The sequence below is a fragment of the Anopheles moucheti genome, chromosome 2 (genome assembly GCF_943734755.1).
Source record: "Anopheles moucheti chromosome 2, idAnoMoucSN_F20_07, whole genome shotgun sequence".
Lineage (NCBI taxonomy): Eukaryota > Metazoa > Arthropoda > Insecta > Diptera > Culicidae > Anopheles > Anopheles moucheti.
The window spans coordinates 72,296,469-72,320,867 of NC_069140.1; the positions used below are offsets into that span (position 1 = coordinate 72,296,469).

General features: G+C 44.1%; 1 protein-coding gene across 1 annotated transcript; it reads right to left on the minus strand.

Annotated features, from left to right (window-relative positions):
- Positions 1-208: 208 nt before the first annotated feature.
- On the minus strand, positions 209-23,638 carry LOC128299924 (fatty acyl-CoA reductase wat). The gene is made up of 9 exons (XM_053036077.1): positions 23,375-23,638; positions 15,694-15,809; positions 15,485-15,607; positions 15,129-15,400; positions 14,419-14,528; positions 2,126-2,324; positions 1,661-1,912; positions 1,189-1,446; positions 209-1,119 (listed from the first exon to the last, which is right to left on the minus strand). Exons 1-9 carry the CDS (start codon positions 23,541-23,543, stop codon positions 1,032-1,034), a joined length of 1,587 nt encoding a protein of 528 aa, XP_052892037.1. The 5' UTR covers positions 23,544-23,638; the 3' UTR covers positions 209-1,031.
- Between the last annotated feature and the right edge of the window lie 761 nt (positions 23,639-24,399).

Below are 24,399 nucleotides of genomic sequence, written 5' to 3' on the forward strand. Positions count from 1 at the left end.
TGGAAAGTTGCAGCCAGAGGCTGACCATCCTGTAGAATAATTATTGATTGGTCATTGTCACGATGACGTGCTTCAACGTGAGCAGCAGAGGTAGCGATAGGATAAGGATGAGATACAGTATGGAAGACTGATTTTATGTCCTTAAAAACAGTGTCTATCTGGTCACTGGCGTCAACCAAACCGTGACAATGTTTCGATATTTTCACGCACTTTATTTGATTATTCAAAATGTCACTTTCGCCTTCCACAATTGTACATAAATGCTTAACTATGAACGGTACGAGTTGTCAAAACCTTCGGTGAAGTTGAAACCGTTCATTGGTCGGATTTTATCGATTGCGTTACGCGTTTCATCCTATTTTTTTTGTTTAATTGTTAATGGTAATCTCCAATCAGTTATGTACTGCAACCCTTAGCAAAATGTGGAAGTTGATGTGTGGTCTATATATAATGATTATCTTACACCCTTTCGTATGGTAAATGATAACGTTTAATACCGAAGCATTACTTGTAGCAACCCCAAGGCGAAACAAATTAAGCACGATCGCGGGCCGTACATGTTTATCGATGATTTATTTGGAATGGAATGGGTCTTGCACCGAAACCGCGAGACGTGCAAGCTCTCTAGTGACGTGCCACCTAACTACTAGCTCCCATAAGGGGGTTCACTATGTCTTACTTTCTAGCGTACTGCTTACAATCAGTACGTCCATTGAATCGTACCACCGCTCTCGTTCTACGCGCCCGAAAGCAAACCCGATACTAACTGTGTACAATTAGATTTAGTCCGAAAATAAAACAACAATGCTGCACGCAGAGATGGACGTGCGATGGTGCCCGCAAGCAGAAACCGAAACCGGCTGCATACGATTCGATCGTGTGCAGCAGCTACGTAATCGCAGCATAACTAATGTCTGCTGTTCCTTCCTTCCCGTTACCTTACATTCTATGCAGGCAAAGTAAAGTCAGCTAAACAGAAACGATTGAGCGATTGTACCAGAATTGTTGGTGGGCGGTTGGGCTCCGAGCGCTTAGCTCAGCATACCCCAAACGGACATGGTGAGCTTGTACAGCAGCAGCAGCACGATCACTTTGGTGGCCTGATGCACCCAGTAGAGGCTGAAACGATAATGTCGCACGCGATACGTTAGAATTGGAGCATGGTCATGGCGTTGTGCTACAACTTACCGATTCCAGCGGACCACAGCCTGTGGGACGGTTTCCATTGGGTCGTTCAGCAGATACCGCCGGATGCCGCAGAAGTACTGCTCCAGGAAGTAATCCCAGTTGATTTGGCGCATATCGAAGAAGAACAGCTTCTGGTCCGCACTGGACAGCTTACGCCACAGTGCGTTCATATTGTCCATCTTAAATTCCCACTCGCGCATGGAGAAGTACTCAATCACGTCCATAAAGCGGTGGATCTTCTTGTAGCTTCGAAGAAGTCTATGGATTAGTGGGGAAGATTTTGAGTTATCGTTTCACCAGTGTCTGTTTTTTTTTTGGTTGTGAGGGGGGTTTGGGGCACTCTATTGATTAATGACGCGACATACATGATCTGTCGCCGTGCCATCCCCTTAGAGAACCAACAATTTGCATACGAATATCGTAGACAATTTGTCAAACAAAAACTACATGCGAAAACCCTCCACCTACCTACCTCGGTTTTCTGCCAATCAGCACCGCAATGATGTCACAGACGACGGCGGGCGCATAGTGCAGGAAGATGATGGACAGATAGTGCAGCACAATGTTGGGATTGCTGGCGTAGCACAGGTACCAGATTGCCTTCATGGTGGGATACATCGAGCCGAACTTGATGGTGGTATGCGTAAAATCACCCCACGTAATGCAATTGTTCGGTTCGGTGCAAAAGTTGTAGATCGGGATTTCCGGATCGGGCAAAATCTCGCTGCAAGGTAAGTTGGCCAGTGTTTTAATGTGTGCCGCAAAAAAATAAAAAGGTGAACGGTATGACCTAGCGCACCAGTTTTCATTGACTTTGGTTTTGATGGTTTCGGCGTGCGGAAGCTGATGAAAACTGATGCGTAGGCGCTTTACACGTGAAGGGAGCATCCGGCTTTTTTTTTGTTTTTGACCCAGAGGAGAGCCCAAGACGACTTACGTTCGGAATCGTTCTGCAATGTCCCAGGCGGAAGAGATGATACCGTTCACGCAGAGATCAACCGGAACCATGTTGGCCACCTTTGTTGGATCGGCCCGGAGCGTACGCAGCACGCCAGTTCCAGCACCGGCAATCACACCGGTAGGTCCGTAGAAGTTATCGATCCATCCTGGTACCGGTTCCTGGTACGTTGCAATGACTGGGAATTTGAGTACAGGGCAGAGATTAGCAGATGAACATCAAGCGGAGATCCGATCGAACAGAAGATAAGGAACTCTTCAGGAAATCTTTCAACCAAACAACCGACCAATAGTCCTTTGTTTTAGCGGCACAACAACCTCAAGATGAGGTCTGCCAATTCTGACGTTATTTGCCCGTAGCTTACGGGGAATAGTTAGTCCTGCGCACGGGGTATTGGTCCGAATGGGATTCTGTACCGGTCCTGTCGTGTGAAGACCGACGCCGCTACCAATACACCACCGGGACACCCAACCAACCAGCCAACCAATCATAATCATAACGCATTTCTAGGCCATCTAGTCAGACCCGAGGTGGTAGAGAGATTTCCGAATCAAACTTTCGCCCAATTTCGCTTTCACGAAGCGTGCGCACTGTGCAAGACTGTGTTGGAGGTTTGCATGCATATGCCATTCCAAAAGAATCGCCCACCCCGCCATTCTTCAGGGACGGGCCTCCGTATGGATCAATCAGTCTGAGACGTGCGTTTGTATATGGTGTGTGCTGGAATTTGGTAAAGCTTGTCCAGCGCTTCTATTTTTTTTACTGGCCCAATTTAGTCCATCGATCGATCGGCACCGGATCGGGCACGCGTACCACGCACGAACCTTACCGTGAGTTATGTCTGTCACGTGCTTGGGGAGGGTAATGAGCGCTGGCGTTACTTTCCCCCCAGTGGGCTCAACGCGCCAGCTCAGCTACCTAACGGCAGTCTCTTGACCATCGATGGCCACGGCCATTTGGTCGCGGACGGTTAGCTATAATGCGCATCTAAACCTTTGAATTCAATATCAGCACACCTTCTGCACCAACCACATCAAGGGCGTACGGTGTGCGGTTCCTGCGCGTAAACTTGACATTTTGGGTCCGCGCGGATCCGCTGATAACGCTCATATGCATAAACCCGCTCGGCGCGTTGGGTGATGCTGTGCCGTCCCGTACCGGCCAGCCGACTGTGAAGCGTTCAAGGTTGGTATATGTTTAAAATTTCACGAACCCTTCTTTGGACAGCGGATGACATTGATGGCGGGCAAAAAAAGAAGCAGTGCCAGACAAACGCTCACAAAGCACGGTCTATCGGAAGGAAATTTGCGTATTGAACCAGTTTGTGATGCGCAGAGACAGAGTGGGCAGGTGAGTTGAGAGCGTGAGGTTCGCGGTTCGGTTACCTTCACCATTTGCCGAGGCCACCTACATGGGGGTGGTAAAACAGCTCCTTGGCGTTGGGTAACTTGTGAGGTTTTTAGCGTAGAGAAAGCATTGAGTAGAACATCAATGGAGTAGGATTTTACCATGTGCCATGTGGAAGAATCGAGCATTATCAGCTGAGAATTTCATCGAAGAGACTGTGATTTCTTGAGGCGTAGGCGTTAGTCCTCCCAGTTCTGGCAGTACCTTGAAGAATCGTACGAAGGTAGACAACGCAGGGCCCGATCGAATCGACGACGTTGGACGAACAGCCATGTTGAAATGGGCCGCGGCCCATCGATACATACCAATTAGTTCGGTGGTCGTCGTCAGAATTACGACATTCGCAACGAAGCAACACCATAGTAGAGTCGCACGCTGGTACTGTTTCGGTGTCCAGCCGAATGCCGTTGGTGGTGAGTTCGCCTCTTCGCACCTTCTTTCACCGGATGCATTGTGATTGTTTGTGCATTGGTGCAAACACCACACACAGCGCGCGCGTCCGTACCGTGTATTGTACAGGCCCTGGGGTAACTGTGGCCCAACCTGTCAACCAGGGTCTTTTGTAGTTTGCGAACGGACCGGTGCTTCCACCAAAGCAGGCAATGAACAGGTACACTTGGGAGCGTTTATGTCTAACCTCCCCATTGGTAGCTTCTCGTAACTGTTGGCGTATTGGCGAACTTTGAGGAATCGGCGCAGATGCGTCACCACGTCATCACACGTGGGGTGCCACACGGGATTGTGCAAAATTTACAGAGTTGCAGCCACGAACATGTCGCTCATTCGTTAACCGTGTGTCCGATGAAGACATCGCGGCAGGCCCGATAGAAACGACCCACAGTAGGGCGACTGTTAGCACTCGTAATCACACGCTAGCGAGTCATCGGCATTGGCACTTGTCCGTCGAGTCCTTCGAAACGGTACACGGTAGGGCTAGGCTTGACCGGTACTACTAGTGTGTGCGAAGTCATCATTTATCGCCCCCTGTTACATTGATTTCTCGGTACACAGGGTGGTAGGAACAATATTGACTTTTCCGAGCTTGTGGCCGATCACCATCGGCTGCCTTTGAGGAGGGTGCTTTTTTACTCTTCATTCCTCCGAGGACAAAGCTCAGGATTTACGATGCGAATGAAAAACCGTTCGATATGATGGGTATCGAACGAATGCAACGGTGGAAGGTGTTCTTCTCACTTGACACGGTTTGCTGTTCGATCCGTTTGCTCGACACGAGCGGACAGAGTCGCAGAAACTAGCCAGATAGCTCAGGAGGATAACCGGTCAGTTTACCGGGGGATGAATGTGTGGCCATATCAAATTCTTCGAAGGCCGCTTGACATGCGTTCGGTTTGGGTGGTATCGAAGTTTTATGACTAAAGCTCCCAAACGCGTCTAAATGTGGGTTTATTGCAATTTCTAAAACAGCAAAGCTTGAAATGTTTAGTTGGGTCAAGATTTGCTTAGTGCTTTTTTTTTGGTGTAAAAACTAAAAATGCCAAAACAGGTTTTATAACTTCACGTTGTCGATATTAAATATCACTGTTGACAATATAAAAAGATTTACTTGAAATGCATTGTGTGTTTTTGCTGCACATATTCGAAAGACGCTAAAAATGATTGATTTGTCTAAATGGAACGGACTTTAGTCTGGTACGTGCATGTACTAAAAGTACTACTACTGCTTTAAATCAAAATTCTTGTTTGCCTTTAAGTGGTTTGCTACTCCTGAAGCTGCACAATATCTGCTTATAACCTTCACAATTATAGATGATCACGATAACTAGGAGATAGTGTAGTCGTTTCTATTGATCCGAGTCTTTTAGTATGATAGGCCAGATCTAATCCGAAAAATAGTATTATTGGTAATGAATCTTTTGAGAAGAGTCATTTATATAAATTTTCCGTGAAAAGTCATCCAAATTACAACTCGACTCTTAAAATTTTCATGAATTTCCGATAAATGCTCAAAGATTATAGACTGATAAATGCTCAAAGTTCTATAATCTTCGTAGGTTCAAGGAAATATACGAATCTTGAAGATTTAAGAATCGTCTTTAAGAAGCCTTAGCAATTTTTGAATCTTTGAGGAATCATGAATAGCCAGAGTATCGTGAATTGGTGCATTGGTAACGGCGCTAATCTTCACACGACAGGACCGTACGCAAGACTGACTTTCTAGCTACGGGTAAATAAAGTCAAAGTAAGCCAGAGGTCGGTCTAGACTTCTTGAGGTTGTTGTGCCGATAAAGTAGAAGAATTGTCAGATTCAGAGATTAATAGTCATTTGCGAAGAGTCGTCATTATACAATATTAAATAAGGTTCAAAAGATCCATTGAGATTCATGAACTTTGAAGAAAAAGTGCTTAGGGCTTATTTGAATGTGAACTGCATAAACTTGTACCGTAATGCTTAAAGCTTAGTACAACTGACCCATCAATCTCACAATGGTCTACTTTTCTGTTGGTCGCACACTATCAGTATCATAGTTTCATATTTCTTCGTTTAAATTACAAACAAAACTTCTTAAGCCAAATGACACGAAACCTGAAAGCAATTAAGCGAAAGTGTGCAATGCAATCAATCTCGTACCCCCTACAAACCAACGGTTGTCATTCATATGTTTCCAGCCGCCAGCAAGATCATCGTCTCCGGGAATGGGAAAAATGAGAAGAAATGAGGAAAAATAAAACTGCAGACTGTGGCATTAAATGCGCAACGATCGGCAAACATCGCCATCGAGGTTTACATATGATTGTATAATCAAATATGCAGTACCTGGACAGGTCGGTGCGCACATGATGCAAGGCGCCAGCTGATGGTGGCCGAAGATACCGGTCCGCCAAGTTGCGAACGTTGTTTGCGGTGGATGTGTAATTTTGGCCAAACTGTGGCATTATTACTGGTGGTCTCCTGGTTGAGCAATTGTAAATGGCCAGCGACCAGCCATCACTACCGGTTTTTTTGGTTGTTGTTGCTGTAAATTATGTTTGTTGGGCTGGTGAGTGCACTGTGAGGGATCTAATTTAGATCACATGTTTACTAACTCACCACGGCGACATCGACCCGTACCGTTCTTGTGAGTTGTTGCAGCCATTCAACACCTCTGCGATTGTTTATTTACGAATAACCTATTCCTTTCCCGGCGACAATAATAAAAAAAGAACACAGATATTAAAAGTTTAATTCAAACACCATCAGCGGCACAGTGTGTCATGTGTTTGCGGAAGCGCAAAACAAACGGTTTGCACTGGTGATGCGCTGTGAAATGTGGCCGGATTGGGCACACGCGCTAATGCTGCTAGCCGTTTACACTCCGCCTGTTTGGCATTGTTTTAGGAAACTGTTGACAGTCGGGGCGGGATAATGTTTTTTTTTATATTATTTGTTTCGCGTGTGCTAGGCAAACATATTTGCTTGCCCGGTCAGATGGGACTTTAACACTTCCGTCAACATAAAGTTCTATCCGCGAGGTTCGGCAAGTGCTTGAATTGTGGTTAAATAGGTACCGTCTATTGTACAACTTTAATGTGCTAATGACGTCAAGGTGAGTTATATGGGAACTCGCAAAAAATGTACTAAAAGTCAAGAGCTTCAGTTCCTGGTTTCGTTATGAGAGCGAAAGTCTAGCACTGAGTCAGATCTGACCGGAGCGTGATATGCAAACAAGATACATCAACGTCACAAATTCAGTCGCGTTTACAGGACATCGTGATGTCATGCACGATTTAATGGATCATAACTTCCTCCATCCGCTAGATATTCATGCGTAGTACTTCATGCGTAGTACATGCGTCCCACCAGCCAGGTTTAGTAGGCTTCTAATCTACAAATTCATCGTGCTGTTGGCTGTTTTTGCGACCACCGCCAAGTCTCGGTAATTAATGGCTAACGTTAAACGGTCTGAAACGTGAGGAGGAGGTGTATTTTTTTCAGCTCGTTTCTTGTCGATACCTCGATTGCCGGAGGCACTATTTTTGTTTGCTTTTGTTTCAGATCATCGTTAAAGCAAACAAAACCCAAAGCAAAACGACAAATGATGGTAACAATTTTATGAATGAAACCGCTGCACTACTAGGTGCGAGCGTGTGAAGGAGTTGATTACTCGGCGGTCGTTTTTGCTGCCACACTCTTTAATGAACAATCGGTTTAAAGCGTTTGTGGGATATTTTTTTTCTCTCAACAGCTTGTCGTTCAGCACGAATGTCTTCGTTAAAGCGTGTCATTAATGGCGCAAGTATTATGGTATGTTTTTTATTAGTGTCGGAGTAAAGCTCGCGTGACCGGTGACTATTATAGTACACTGTTTATCGGATGTTTGTAATTGCTGAACAACTTTGGATTATTTTTATTACGATCTACACCTAGATCTAGATCAGACAACTACAATCGTATGTGGAGTGGAGTGAGTAGTGTTCTGCGGATCAAATCAACGAATGGATCAATGAAAACTGGTTAACAAAATCCAGCCTAAGTTTCGAGGAGAATCAGATCGTTGGCCGTTGTTACGTTAATTCCACCAATGCTTGCGGGTATACAAGTATTGAGAACCTAACTCGTCTGATTGAATGTTTAGAAGAAGAAGCGCTGGAATCAGTAAAGGGATATCTAATCCGTTCTGAATCAGTTCCACAAATCATCGAGGATCTGAAGGAACTCTACGGAAGTCCGGGAAAAGTATTGAAATCTCTTCTACAACAAGTGCGTCAAGTGCCAGCTCCAAGCGCAAATCACTTAGAATCCTTCATAAAGTGTGGCTTGCAGTTAAACAACTAAATGAACAACTAACAGAACATGCTGATAATCCGCTCCTAGTAGAGGAATTGAATGGAAAATTACCAATCAGCGACCAAAGAGAGTGGGTCCGTTACAAAAAGGATAAAACTTGATATATGCTGGCGCTGTTTACAAGCGACCTACAAGAAGTAATGTGAGAGGCCAATGAAGTCATGGGCTTTAGAACAACGCAACCTCGCAATCATCGCGAAATGCGAACAAAAAACGAAAATGTGTACAGGACCTCAACACTACGAGCGACTTCAGATGGAAATGTTGGGTATGGAACAACAAATCAGCTGGAAATCCCACGGAGAAATTGTCTTTGCAATTGTCAGAACAGCGTCCAAACATCGACTACCGGAGCAGCAGATTTGTATATCTTCTTTGAAGAAGCGATTTGCACATCTACGTGATATTCCGTTTGATCATGACCAGAATGTGAGTTCTAAAATCATTATGGAATTTATCTAAAATCCACCTGGGAAAGTCAGATTAGTCTGGGATGCTGCCGCTGCAGTTAGAGAAGTATCTCTTAACACCGAACTGCTGAAAGGACCAGACTTGTAGGTTATCCATTATCAAAAGTGGATAGCCGATTCCGAGAGAAATCTGTGGTGATCGGGGGAGATCTTGAAGAATTGTTTCATCAACTGTTGATTCGAGATCATGATAAACAGGGTCAACGTTTTCTATATGGTACGGAAAAGTACGTCCTTGATGTAGCTACATTCGCAGCAACTTGTTCGCCGTGTTCGGCACAATACGCTAAGAATGTTAATGCAAAGGAGCATTCCGTAAACTTTCCGAAAACTTTCGAGTTCTAGGTATAGCATGGAATCCTCAAGAAGACTGCTTCTATTTCGGCATGACGGCTCAAGCACAGAGCGTTGAGCATTCCTTTGGAGCTAACATACCTACCATCCCCTAGTGGCTTCGTTGGATTCGTGTACTGCAGAATATTGAATCTATGAGTGTCCCAACAGCTTACTTTGGTAATCATCAATCATCGCAATTATCAGACATTCAACTTCACATCGTTACAGATGCGAGTGATTCGGCCTACGGATATGTGGCTTATTTACGGGCAGTTGTTGGGAACAAAGTAAAATGTGCTCTAGTTATGAGTCGTACTAAAGCAGCGTCAATAAAAGTGATGTCGATGCCCCGCTTGGAGCTATTGGCCGCCGCATTGGGAGTGCACCTGACGCAGACGGTGAAGGAGAACCACAATCTCAACATCATCAAGGAAGTTTATTGGACGGATGCGAAAGTTGTCCTATCATGGATACGTTCAGACCAACGGTGTTATAAATAGTTCATCGGTTTTCGCTATTATCTTTATGGCGAATGTTTGTGATTGGCGATGGATTCCCACGAAGATGAACGTAGTGGATATCCTGACCATACGGGGGGAAAAAAGGGAAAAGATGGATCATACTTTTCACATGTATGATGGTTCGAGCCGTGCATCTGCAGGTGGACCTTGGGCTGTCAACCCAAGCGTGTCTGATGGCGATTGGAAGATTCAATGGATCGGCGTGGCAGGCCCAGGGAATTCTTTTCGGACAAAGGAACGAATTTTCAGGGAGCTAGTAAGGAAATAACCAGCACGGACATCGAACTTCAATCCACCAAAGCAAGGACAAAGTGGATTTTCAATCCACCGGCTGCCCCCCACATGGGCGGCGTGTGGGAACGTCTGGTGAGATCTGTGAAGATAGTGATGTCCGTGTTAAAAGACGGTCAGCGACTTTGTGATGAAATTCTGCAAACAGTGATCGTAGAGGCGGAAGACATGATCACCACACGATCCCTTACGGCGGTTGTTCAACAAGACGGAAAAGAGGTAACATTAACATCAATTCTCTTCCTCAGCGGGTATTTAGCGAATATTTTTCGAAACAGGCCAACGACCGATATAAAAGGGGCTCTGAAAGACGCCTACTTGCGTCCAATGAACTTATCTTAATGAAGTTATCCAATGAACTCAGGAATAGATGGATAAAGGAGTATGAGATAAACCTCAACCCAGGAACCAACTGGTATGGTGAGACGACCCTGTTGGAAACAGGAGACCTGGTCTACATCGTGGATGGTAACAGCCGGAAGAATTGAATCCGCGGTGTTGTAGGGGAACCTATTGTCTCGGGAAAATGGGAGTGTACGCCAAGCATGGGTGCGTACCAACAAAAGGTCGATATCATAGAGCGACAGGAAAACTCGCAGTCCTTGAACTGGACTGAGAGACTCCAGTCCGAGGCGAGACTTTGTTACGGGCTAGGGAATGTTGAGGCGTTCAGGACTACTAAGAGGGTCCAAAGTCAGGGTCCAAAGGTGGACCTCTGTTCGAGGAGATATGTACTCGCTTTCGATAGAAGGAAAAGGGGACTGTGTTGGTGTCCGATGAGCGGACCAAATTTTGAACATCAACTCCTAATATCAATAAACTGTGTTGAGATAAATGGGAAACGATGCATACATAAAATTACCGTGTTGCTGCGTACGAATAGTGCTTAATGGGTTTGTTTTATCATAATTTTGTTGCGTTTGCGCTATGCTTTTCGCAAGAAATGATTCATAGTTTAATGATATTTACCAATATTCAGTTTAGAACAAGCGAATTGAACTGCTAAAAACAGGCTTCCAGGAACAGGAGGTGGAAAACTGTGCCAGATACAAAGAAAATTCTTCAAGACAACATAACTATTTCATAAGCGGAACAACAACCGCAAGAGTTCTAGGTCTGAAATTGTTAGGCTTTTGTGACTTTATTATTTTGATTGCAAAAATCATCTAAAAATCGACTAACCCATGGAAAAAACGGGCAGATCCCATACAAACCGCACAAGTTCTTAAGGATAAAAACCATTGCCGGTAGACTATAGAAATCTCAAAGAAAACTGAGGATAACACCAAAGAAAAGTTCTGAAATATCTTCAAGAAAACTATGCAAAACTTGGTTGGAATATCTGCAAATATCTCCAAGAAAACTGAGGATAACACCATAGAATAGCACTTCAGCAAAACTATTGGAAACAGTTTTACAGTAGAAGTCCTCAATATTACGTTGCTTATCTAACAAATCTAAAGAAAATTGTTCAAAAACTTGTTGAAAATTCGTTGGAAAGTTAGGTAAAAGTTTAAGGAAAAATGCAGTAAAATTATTGCAAAATTACCAAAAAATGTACGGAAAACTGCCAAAAAATTCCGGTTTGAAATCCGATGCTGACTTCATCATTGATTGCGTTATCAACCCTGGAACTGACATTGGAATACTCCAGGGTTAACACCATAGTTGACACCGGAGTAGACTCCGATTTTTTTTTGGTGTTGAATCCGTGTTTTCGCCTTCGGAGTCGGAATGGGCTCTTGTGTCGACTCCGGATTTTCCATCACTAATCACCACGCTAATAGTGTGAGTAGGAAACCAAGAATCGTGTGTATTATGGAATTCGTGAGAAAGCCACCTTTGCAACTATTAAACTCACCAAGAACCGTTTGATTCTATACAAAAGTTAACCAATTGTGTCTCATTTGTTTGTCGATGTTGATGATACATTCTGTTCCGTATTCTTGGCGAGATCTTTAAAAAAGATCTACCTCGTCACAAAAAACCCAACAGGTGGACCGGATTTGGGTCCACAGGACACACTATCCCAACTTCTGACTGCATGCTAATTGCATTAAGAACAAGCAATGATTTTTTTGTCTACCGGTTTGTTCCCTGCACCGCCATTGCTTGGTACCTTGACCTTTCGCAAAGCCAATCTCTCACCATACAGATTGGTCCTTGGAATCAGCACAACTGGCCCGTCGATGAGGTGCAAATTGATGTGCAATTTACGATATAGAAAACCTTCCACCAAAAATAGTATAAAAGTACACAAATTAGGCAGTGCGAAATTTGACCATTTTTCAGTGCAATCAAGGACGATCGATCGAGGGGAAAAGTTAAGCCGACAGTGTTAGCAGCAGTGTGGGCACCAAATTATACGGAGGTTGCAACGAACGCGCGAGCAGCGTGAAAGCTCCCTGGGAGGATAATTGCGTACGTGCGTAACATTTCATAAAACTCCCCAACACAAACGCGCGCAATACGGCGAGGGTCATGGGTTCAGAGTCACGGCAACCTTGATTGCCACGATAGAGCAGTGAAATACAAGTGAAGAAAAGTTGACAACACGGAAGACGGCTAACAAATTGGACAAATACTCATAAATCATTCGCTGGTGCGACGTTGACGGCAATTAGGCGCATAAGGTCAGATGTAATAAATAGTACCACAAACAGTGTATCGCACTGGTTGCGCACTGGTTGAGCAGCCAAAACCTACGCAAATGCACCATTAGATCGAAATACGTAACCTTAGTCAAATTATCGATCCTTCACTAACAAACAGCAAACGCGCTCGGGGTTTCGGACCGCAAACCGTCGCAAACCAACCATCGGCAAACAGCAGACCGTCACATCTTCCTTGGCGGCCACCCCGAAAATGTAGTCGCGAGATAAAACGTTCGCCGAACACGGTTGCATCACGCACCTCACGGAGGGGAAAAAACAGGCTCGAATTTTTCGGACAGGTTCACCGCTGCCGTCCCGGTTTCAATGTCAATGGCAAAATGGTACGGGTTATAGGAAGGTTGGTTGGGCGGCACAATGGTGGGTCTGTTTTTTTTTTGCGGTTGGTTTTACGCATCTACGTGATCTAACGCAACGTGTCCGTCTGGTCGGAGGATCATCACATCTGGTGGAATCTTAAAAAACACACGGTGAAAGATCTGGAGTTGTTTTGTTTTCCAGTGTGAGGCTGACGGTGTTGAAGAGATGGCAATGGTGGAGATGATTGTTGCTGGTTGGAATAGTAAGTACCATCGACGCTCAAGGTTGGTGATGTGTTGTACGCTTGCTAGAACGTCACGTGTTTTCGGTGTCGATCGTCGCTAGCCTTCAAGAAGAGAGAAACATAAAGCAACCAGCTCGCAATGAAAAAAACCTGGAAGTACTCTTCGCAAACTGAGCCACACTGTGAGCAATTGGTACGTTCATGATTGATCACTATAGCCCGCCTGCGGAAGGTACAATTTCAAATGCAAATCGTAATTAAACAGTGCCGATACTTGACGCCCTGCCCAGAACAGCATTCCGTTTTCACACGTGCGTTGATGAGTGACTTCTAGGGATTGGGTGATAATTCGCAACGGTTCATATTTACAGATTGATGTTAAAATTCTCGCCTCAAGTCCCGAGCACCCATCGCGAGAAGAGATTCCCGGTTGATTGCACAAAACAGATCTTGAAGACTGCAGTGTTGCATGGAGTTAGATTTAACCTATTCGATCGTACAACGATCTGCCAATGCGTTTAAACCCCTGCAGAGAAAGGTGCATTGCTTAATAGTCCAGCATGTTCCCAAGAAGCAGCTTCAGAAGTTCACCCTATGCGCGATGTACCACCCTCTGGCAACCCACAACCACCGCACCGACATGATGGTGCAACGCGCAACGTATCATGCCGACCACTTCGATTACGGACCAGTTAACCACGAGATTTACCAACCCCTCTCAGAAAGTCAGAAAATCCGTGCGACAAGTTTTGCATGTCAATTTCCTCGCGGCTTCTTATGCGACCTTAGGATCTGCGGGGTTTCGTTCGCGCAGCCCCGAAGGACATGAAGGAGTGCGCATTTAGCAGTGTGGCGGTGAGTCAACCGTCCAGCTGTGGAAGCGCTAGATTAATCGTGTGCCTTCGGATGGTGTCGAAATGTTGGGACAAGCACACCAAGGGTGTTACAGGCGTATATTGGGGCCGTAAAGGAGAAGACACAACAAGCGGAAAATTGACTTAGTGGTCTTGAATTACTTGAATCAATATGGGCGTGCGTATGCAGTGGCACGTGGGAGCAGCACATGTTGCACGTTTACCTGCATACTCGCTAAGAATAGTGGAGTAGTAACAGGTGGTAAATACGTCAATGCTGAGATAGCTGTTTTACGAAGAAGGTCCGGTAGTGCAAATCACAATATCCGGTCGAATGTAATGTTATGAAATCAATAACTATGAATAGAATCGACAACTATTAGAGACTTACCAATTCCTGGTCGAAACATTCCAACAGGCATTCCGCGACTATTTTTGCGTACCACGTCCTCAGCGATGGCCTTCGTGAAGGTGTATGTATTTGGCCATTTGTCCAGCAGTCTAAGGGAGATTTAGATAGGCAAGGTATTATATTCGGTACGAAAATTGCACATCATTTAATGGGGTCTACGCTATTTCTATCTATCGGAATGCTAATTATGGTAAACTCCTAGAAATTGGGACGGTTGTATGAAGTTAGATGGATGTATTTGGCAGAATATGAGTCGATAGAACTACTGTAGGTAAAGTATCGATAAGACTAGTAAGAACTTTGAGATATGGACAGCAGGAGTTCATTACGGAGTTGTAGTATCGCATCTCAAAGTTACTAATCAAATATTAGTACTACTGCAGTATCCTTTTACGCAGGACTTCCTATAAAGTGACTGGTACATATGAACAAAGCAAGCCAGAAATGGCAGATCTAGACCTCTTGAGTTTGTTGTTGTGCCAGTAAAGAAGAAGTAAGGTGAGTTTTTAAGAATCAATGGAGTATACTCTCTTTGAACAGAAATAGAAGGGTTTGAGACAATAAAGGTTAGTTATTGCAGTATGGAATTCTGATTAGTTGACCATCATAACTCCTAAATCTTGAAAGACATGAGACATTCTTGACCAAGATTAAGATCAAGAAGTTTTACGAGATCTTGCCCTACTTACACCGGGGTAATCTTTTCAATCATGCCGTCCGTCACACAGTCGGCCAGGTGGATCATCTTTTCGGACTCGATCGGTGGATCGTAGAATCGCTCGTCGACCACATTCTGGGGGCACTGTGTGTATGCGGTCGACACGTAGATCACCGACTTCAGATGCTTCATGTCGTGGCACAGATCCAGCACATCCCGGCACGCCTTCACGTTGATCTGCATGGCCGTCTTCATCTTCTCATCGAATCGCACTGTGGCGGCTAGATGAAACACAATGTTGACCTGCAATCGGTACGTACATTATGTGGTGTTATGTGGAATTGGCTCCGTACTCCAACGGATCTAACGAAACCTTGCGATACCTACATTTTCTGTCAACACTTCGCGATCGGACGAACTGATGCCCAGGCCCGGCTGCATGCAGTCGCCCGCGACGGCGCGAATTTTGTGATCGTACTTCGGACAGGCTTGCTTCATTTTGTCAAACATCTGCGAACGAAACCGGGATGAATATCATTAGCGTTACAGTCGCGCACGGAAGCGAGCAGACTCCAGGCTGGCGTGATCATACTTACAGCATCGTCGAAGATTTCTTCCACGCGAGAGAAAATGTCTTTGCCGCGCTTGCTTCGCACCAGCAGAAAGATGTTTTCGATGCCCGGGCAGCTGGTCAACAGTTTGTAGATGAGTGCTGAAAATAGCAACGAGGTATGATATCAGTTTGATTGTAAATAATATGTAATTTCAATATTTCATACGGAGAATAGGTCCCTTGCCCTCTACAGTACAGACTCGTTTATGACGAGCACAGCAAATATTGTCCACCGTACTTTCTCTACCCTCTTTTTCATGTAAAGTATGTGCAAAAAATGAGTCGCATCATAAAAATCTTAGCATATTCGAAAAGAAAGGCCAATTCCAAAGGCCATAAATTAGCTTCATCGTGCGAAACTTCGATTGGTCGTTAAGTCTTTGGTGGTTCCTTTTTCATCTCTCTCCCGCAAATAAAAAAAAACGCTCGCACCGGATACCGGGTTGCGTTTCCTGTTGCTAAGGGACACCGGGATGTATTGTGAAATAGTTGTCCGTATCTCCCCACAACAGCAATAAAAGCAAATATTACAAAAACCCAAACTGGTTTATTTTTTGTCGATCGTCGATCCGAAGAGGCCAGATTTGGCCGGTTGGGCTAATGGGAAGAATTTGGAGGCTCAATCGACAAAATATACTAGAAATGTGTTCGCAAGCGACTTTAGCCGCGCGACCGTGTCAAACGAATTACAGACGATATGGAGCCGTGGATGCGCTAGAGTGTCACTGTAGGGATAGCACAGCTACCCTACGGTGACCCTGAACTCGAAGCTAAAGATTTGGGAACTCGTCTGGGAGCCGCATCCAGTGCGGCCCTATGTAAGCAGCAGGTGTGGGATGGTGTTTGGTGTATCGAGCGAACGATACGAATATCATTAACAATCGGGATACGAAACTTCGTGAGCATGGTGGACGCTTGTTCCCGCTGTGAATTGGTCCTTTATTCGTCTTTTTTTTTTGGTCATCTCCACGTTTCGCCCAAAATTACATTCCTCATTTAAATAACAGGTTTAAGCTGGCTTTATGTGTGGTGTGGTTGGTCGTTTTATTTTTTTTGCGCTCTACAATATGATATCATGTGTCACACTACCATCCCAGCCGGAACTGTAGGGATGATACGTACGCTTTTGCGGAGAAGCTTCTTTCTTTTGCACATCATCCGACCGAAAGGAGGAGGGGTTCCACGTGTGCGTGGTTCCTGCATTGGGGGGATTTCTGTCCGTTTGCAAAGCTTTATGATTCACGACCGAGAGCGGCGGCCATTAGCTTGGCTATGGTTTATGTGGTTCTACTGTCTTTCACCAATTGAAAATAAAATCATTCGATTTAAATCTTCCCGATCAGTTGCAAACCAGGACGGTGCTGTGCTGGTGCCAATAAAACTAATCAGTGGAAGAAGAGAAACTCGAATGGAGCTGTAGAATAATCAGCTAATTTCTCTGATGTAAACTTCATCCTGAAGACAAACGGTGGTTTCCATACGAGGTTGTTAACCTTTACATCTTTTATGATGTGTGGTTGAGCAGCTTTTCGTAAAGCCATAGCAGTTAAACTGTACTTTGGAGTCGATTCTTCTTCACTCAGTCGATTCACTTAGGTAACAATCACTCACACGGAGTTAGAACGTCGCAATTGGCACATTAAAATCGAAGTTATCCGTTTGGGTATTAAAGTAAATTTGGAATTAAGGTTGGAGTAGCTGGTTCTGTGGTGATCTTATAAAAAGTTAGGACACGCAGCCTAGAGGCATGACAAATGATTCTGAATTTATTCTGAACCATCTCAAAGCTGTGGTGTGAGCACACCACACAACCAGATTACAAAGCAACACTTTCATACAACAATTCGTAACATTTGGAAAATGAGGCCTGGGATGCTGTGCGCTCTGCGTAAAATATTATTGTGATGTACAATAAAAGATAGATTAATCCTACTTTGCTGGCTATCGTTAATGAAGTAGTTGTGCACTAAACCATGCCTAGCACGTATATACGTAATTACACAACACTTGTCGACGCATACAGAAAGTGCATTGCGATCATACCAAAGGCTTGAAGATGATCTCAATCATCAATAAAGGAAGCAGAATGAGAACAGCTTTATATCGTTGCCAAACATGAAGATGTTATGTTCAGGAATTACAGTAGATAAATCATTGTTGATGAGTGCGGATTCCAAAGGTCCAAGATCGCTGTCTTGTGGATGCGTCAGATATAGTTAGGAATGGACGAGACACTGACTTTCCATGTTTCACTTGGTAGCTCTCCTGTCAGTCATGTACGAACGACATCATCGACTAGCTGCAACTGGAATGTCAATCATTTCAAGATAAACGCTGTCATAGCCTGTCGTCAGGGCTCTTTAGATGCAGTCAACTTGTAGCCCTCTGTCCTTGCCTGTTCAAACAAAAAGCTACAAATTCCATCAAATTCGTTGAACGTTTGGGCGTATTAGTTACAAATGGGAGCGTTCTATATGAAACACCTAACGCTTTCCACCCCATAATCTAACCCAAACATTCGGACACAATTTCCTCTTCGGAACACATGTTCGTGCTGGTGGAACGCTTGATTTTGAAACGATTATCTAACGAAAAGGTTTCCATTCGGCGCACGGATTGCGAACGCCCTTTTGCGACAATAAAAATCGATCCTCCCTACCGTGCGGAGGACGGTGACGGTTGGTTTGCTTGGTGGGCCACCCATCAGTCCGCTGCCCGTAGTCGGCAAAGAGAACGTCGGGTATTTGTTGTCGTTACTTTGGGATGGTAGTAAACGGTACCCGATAATAAGGGTTCGTTTTCGCCGCTTCATTGAAGTCTTTCGTGCGTGCGTGCGTGTGTGTGCCTTTTTTTATGTCCCTCACTGTTCGGGTATCGCACACGGTTTTGTTTGTGTGTGTGTGTGAGTTTGTGAAAGTGCCGACACACTGGCCGACACTATGTTGAGTAGTGTCTTTCTTGCTCTTCCCCTTTCTCCCCGGTGGTTTCGCCTTGGTTCGCTCACATACTGGCAGTACTGTCGCCAATCTTCCAATCTGGTTGCAGCATGCCACCGACCGTAACCATGGGCTGCACAAATTATGTAATGTGATACCGCACGGTAGCTGCTGCAACAGCTCCACTCGGTCTACTTGGATGTACTGTACACATTTGCGGTGAAAGCTAAAAACGGTGTCGCAGGACGGGAGCGAACAGCTGATTGAGCAGATTGAGTGCCGAAGTGTGCAGCTGGTGTGCTCCTGCCATCCAGATACCAGAACCAGAAGCAGGCGAAATCCACCATTTTGCGGGCGCATGGCGCATTTCGGTTTTGCTGGGAAAAGCCACTGTATCTCGTCACCAAACCAGAAATGAAAACCGGGTTTTTGCAATTTTCCACACCAGTTTCGGTTTCGTTCCAGGTTCCAACTCTCGCCCGCTTGTCAAAAGGGGTGTTCACGGCTGGACACAGGACACACTGCTGCTGCTGCTGCAGGAAAGCCACGTGTGGTACGTTGCTTGTGATTTCTTTTTCAACACCGTTCGGAGTTTGTCCCGGTTGAGGACAAAGTGTACAGTATGCATATGGGGTAAAGTGGTTGGTATGCGTCGGGGGTATTGCAACACGACCCCGGGTACCGAGTACTCGATTAGCATCGATAAACTGTCCAAGGGAGAGAGAGAGTGCGCGTCTTTCGGCTGTCGCAATGCATACTAAGTTTTTTTTTTCTTACTGCTTCATGTTACCCACTTGGTGACTGGTTTTCGAGGTGTGACGTCATGATTACTTTTAAAATCAATCGGTTTGGATTATTAAAAAAAAATTACACACATTTGTGATTTATCGTAATATATTTCGTACCTTCATACGGCACGCAGAATTATCGTTTCGAAAAGGTGCCACCTTCTTCTCAGCCGCATAGAAGCAGCAAGATTAAATCACACAACGGTACAAATCAGCTGTTTCTCCAGCCATGAATGGTACCCAATTAGAGTTCATTCGCGAGAACCGCTCCAGATGCGAACACGGCGTTCGGCAACATCGCTTGGTGCCACGATGGCTAGCACACAAGACAAAACAGACATGCAGAAAAGCGAAAGAATGATGAACGCGCTGCAAAAAAAAACGTAGCAAAAAACTATACTGCCTGTGTTACAGCGTGTTTCGTACGAGAGGTTTTGCGAAATACCGTCAAACGGACGAAGCCCGAGGCATTTTGGTTTGGGTGGCAAAAACAGGTAACATAAACCCATTAGCATAAATTCAATCAGACGTGTCCTGTCGATCGATACTCGCTCAACCAGCTCGTTTGGGAACTTTTGTGACGTGTTGGGCATTTTAATATCTAGAACTATCCGCGCATGAACGGTGGTTTGTAACATTGCAAAAGGTATGATAAATGGATAAATCCTTTGTGGGATAATTTTTAAAAGGAGAAAACCCAAATTTCTCACTCTGTGTCACTAGTTTTACATTAGCATAACGTCACTGTTAATGATGTATTGATAAAATTTTGGTGATTTGAGTAAAAAATCATTCCGAAATTGTATGAAGTTTCTTGAATATTCTTCCTATTAGTAACAAAACTTCTGACAAAATTTGAAAAATTGTCTTTTTTTGCGATACTGTTCAAATGGGGAGAGTCATAATGACATTTGAAAGAATTGTCACAAGGTGAATAAAAACTCCTTGAATTTTTTTGCAAGTTTGATCATCCTTCTCAGAAATAACGTAAATTGGAACTCGATGTTTTGCTCAAACATTTGCAACATGGGTCGGTGGAGTTAGGAAAAGTGACGCCCAGCTAATGTCCTTTAAAAATAGCTTTTCGAGTTCTCTAGAACTTCAAGAAACCCTGAATGTGGAAAGAGATCAGCGAATCTAAGAACAACAGGAAGAAGAGATCGTCAGGAGCATTGCAAGGATGTTGAATCCGACATTCCAACTTTTAAACGAGGTTCAGATCCTTATAAGGGAAAAGTACAAGCAAAGCAGAATTCTTAGGTCAATGAGCGCCATCACGACTGGGCGATGTCTCCTGGCAAGATTCATCTTTATCGTAAAGTTCGCAAAAAGGGTCATTTGTCACATTCTGGACGATGGCGTTCCAATTTCACATTGAAGTTTGTCTGAAAAAGCGTGTTTCGTCGTTCATCCGCAAGTACATAGGGGGTAAAGCAATCTGTTGATGCGATTTTGCCACCTACGGTTAATCGCTAAGGTGGCTCTGCAGTAACCTTCTAAACCGACATGGTTGATTTGGTTCTAAAGATAATGAATCTTCCGAATTGTTATGAATTCTGAACAACTGAAAGGTATTGAGATTATTTCTAATTGGTGACTAGAATTTCAAGTGGGCACTGATAGTAATAAATTTTATTCCAAATGGAAAAATCTGATCACCCAAAGCATCACCATACCCAACGGGCTTTTCAGAACTATTGCATCGCGAATAGCAGATACAAGTAATGCAGATGAAATATTTTGTAATTCCCACAATTTGTTTGTGGATATTTTTTTGTAAGATAAAACAAAATTGCTTACTCAGCGTAATTTGAAAACATTGGCATATGATATATTGGCAATGATTGTGTCTCATAAGCTAATCTTTTTTGAATATATTTGATCAAATCTCAGATATTCTGTTTAGTCGTAAGAAGACTTCTGACGAAACATGAGTAGATTTTCTTTACGATGGCGCCAATCATCAAGGACGTTATTCATCAACGGTTAGTTCATTTGGACTGAGCTGTAATAAATTGCAGAACATTAGCTGCTTAAACATTAACATCGTCTGCTTAAAAGAAACACTATTTATTGCTTAATATTCTTCCTGGTTGTTAAATTTTTCTGGTATGTAAAAAATAAATTAATGAAAAGTTGTATTGAAAACGATATTTAATTGATCAAAAACTGCGAAATTTGGCAAAAAGTTGTTAAAAATGCAAACAAAACAAAAAAGTATTACAAAGATGTGTTTAAAACGACCGTTATTTAAGCTATAATTTACGCGACGAAAATGTTTCAAAATGCCCATTTTTGGCTAGCCATTCAAATACCGTCGAAGCATAATATTTCATGCTCCCACAGCGATCATTCGGCCATTCGCTTCGAATAAGCGGCCAACCGCTTGATGCTCTTTTCTTTGCGTACTTTTTGCATGCCCACCCTCGGTCTCCCCACCATCCGCTTGTGGGTGAAAGGTGGTGCAAGTAAATGGCAAGAAGAAAACAAAACGCAAACCACCCTGCGCAGCTCGTGGTAAATAGGTACGGGAAAGTGATAGTTGTACCATTTCCTACGCGTCATATTGCGCACAGTCGGCCGCCCGTCGAAAATGCTCGGCTGTTTGTCGGTCAAGGTGAAGATGAAACGAATCATAAGACGCGCGAGGTAAACATGCGCCTGGTGCTTATGGGATGTGGTGTGGTTTTTTTTTTTTACATAACCTCTTCACGATCCACATCGTGAGTCGGGAACGTATTAGCGAGCCTTATTTATTAATGGAAAATACCTCCGAAGCAACAGTGAAGTATTTAATTAGAGCAATATTACCATGTGTGATGAAGTAACGCACAACCAAATCCATCACCGCTTGGTACAGGTGGAAAACAAATATTGGACCAAATCATTCGGTAAAACCCGACGATTCCCGGGACTGGGAATGGAATCACTCACATTCAGACGGGGGGTTTTTCGCATCCAAAATGGCGGAATGGAAAGGGAAATGGCGGTGAAATGTAAACAATTTGCACATTCACCGATACATGCACGAAAGGTGACAGATAATTTCAAGGTTGGATGTAAAAGTTTCGGAACTCAAATTGAGACGCACAGTGTTTTTTTTTTTTGGTTTTGTTTGGGGCAAAATTGCGCCGGAGCGAAGAAACATTTCAAGGACTCAAGGTTTGATCGGTTTGAGCATCGTCACTGTTTGGGTGTTTTATGTACAATTTACCGTCGCGCACACCATTGAACCATTGATACTTGTCTGGTGGAAGGATTTATATGAAACCTATTACGGAACGCTGCAATTGGGCCCTTTTCACTTTTGTGCTGGGCTCTCTTTGGTTCGCTTTTGTCTTGTGCACTTTTGGGATGCAATGAAACAAAAACTAAAACCTTGCAGCTGCAGGTGCCGGCCGATGGACTCGATGGTGGTAACACATCAAATATATATATTTTTTTTTCCAAAAAAAAGGGTAAATAGTAACACCTTAAGAAACCTGCACTGCACCAGAAACACTGTTGATGATGCAATTGTTAAGCGTACAAACATAAATTGCGCGCCCAACGTGGCGGAAACGTGGTAATGCTTTTTGTTTTGTTTGGAACTTCTTCACGTGTTTGCGCACCAGTTACACCCCGGACACGTTGGTGGGCAGCGCAATTAAAGTCGGCCACTGGCAATGAGGTCAACCGGAATAGTTACAGCCGCAACCCCAAAACGGCTGATACGGTTCGCTACCACACACAACATTAAACACATCCTTGCGGTGCTGTGCTTTTTGTGTGCGATCGTACAAAGAGGTTTTGGTTCTGCTGCACTTTTGCGTCAGTGTTTAATTAATAATTAATATCAATACGTGCAAGATGGACGATCGGGGGGGTTTTCTTTTTTTTTTTTTTGCAAATAAGTCTTCGCCCTTCATGGTACATGGTACTTAGTGGTAGAAATACTTACTCTTGCCCAGAAATCCGGTTCCGCCCGTAATGAAGACGTTACATTTGTCGTAAAACTGCTGAATGGCGGTGAGCTGCTCCTCTATCTTGCCGGTCGTCATCGGTGTCGGTTGGTCCGATCGGTCACCGGGCTGCACCAGCAGCTCATCGTCGTAGATTGAAACCGTCATCGTCCTGTTACGGTACGGGGTTTGCTGGTATGCTCACTGAAACTATTCACCTGCTGCTGGATAAGGCACAACACAGTTTACCGATTTAGTCACTCACTATCGCTTTAAACACTTGTTTTTTTTTTTGGGGCTATTCAAAACCTTCTATAGGAGGCGGAAGAGAATAAGTTCACATATGTTTAAACTACTTTAAGCAATACTAAAATAATTTAATATAGCTTTTTAATATTTTTAACTAAACAAACAACCCCAAAAACCTTAAGCATCACATGTTATAACGATTATTAAATGTTGCAAATGGGACGGTTCATGATTAATTTCACATCACGTTCATTTGAGCGTTACTCTCATCCGTAACTGATCTAGGCGTATTCAGAAAATGGTTAAAAAACTACCGCAGCATTGCAGAGTTTTATGTTGTTTTTTTATTTTACATAACACATACATTTTGCACGGACCGTACCGTGATCATCAGATTGCTTAAGACGTTTTTTTATATCCTGGGAAACATACCGAGCTTCTTTCTCTGGTCGATGACGATCGATGAAAGTGAGCTCGAAATGGACGGATAGAGGTAACGCTAGTGATAGGACGAGGCACGGGCGTGTACTGTGTACGGGTTGACGAGTAATGGGATGGATAATTCCATACCCTGGAACGGGTGGTGTGTTGCACCACTAAACGCCCCGGAGTGGTTTGCAAACCTCGGTACACAGAATGATTAACACGCTTCGGTGTGTGAAAATGATCACCAGTCACCAGTGCAATAGCGGAAGCAGTTGACCGTTTCATGTGTGGTTCGTGCTCTTGCGGGCGGGCCCGATTATGACACAAGTATCTTACTATTGATCATTAT

Excerpts from the sequence above, each read along its gene's own strand:
- LOC128299924 (XM_053036077.1), bottom strand. The coding sequence starts at position 23,543 with ATGACGGTTTCAATCTACGACGATGAGCTGCTGGTGCAGCCCGGTGAC. Across the intron at positions 1,913-2,125 it reads ATTGCAGAACGATTCCGAAC|CGAGATTTTGCCCGATCCGG; the intron begins GTAAGTCGTCTT and ends CTTACCTTGCAG. Across the intron at positions 1,447-1,660 it reads CTGATTGGCAGAAAACCGAG|ACTTCTTCGAAGCTACAAGA; the intron begins GTAGGTAGGTGG and ends ACTAATCCATAG.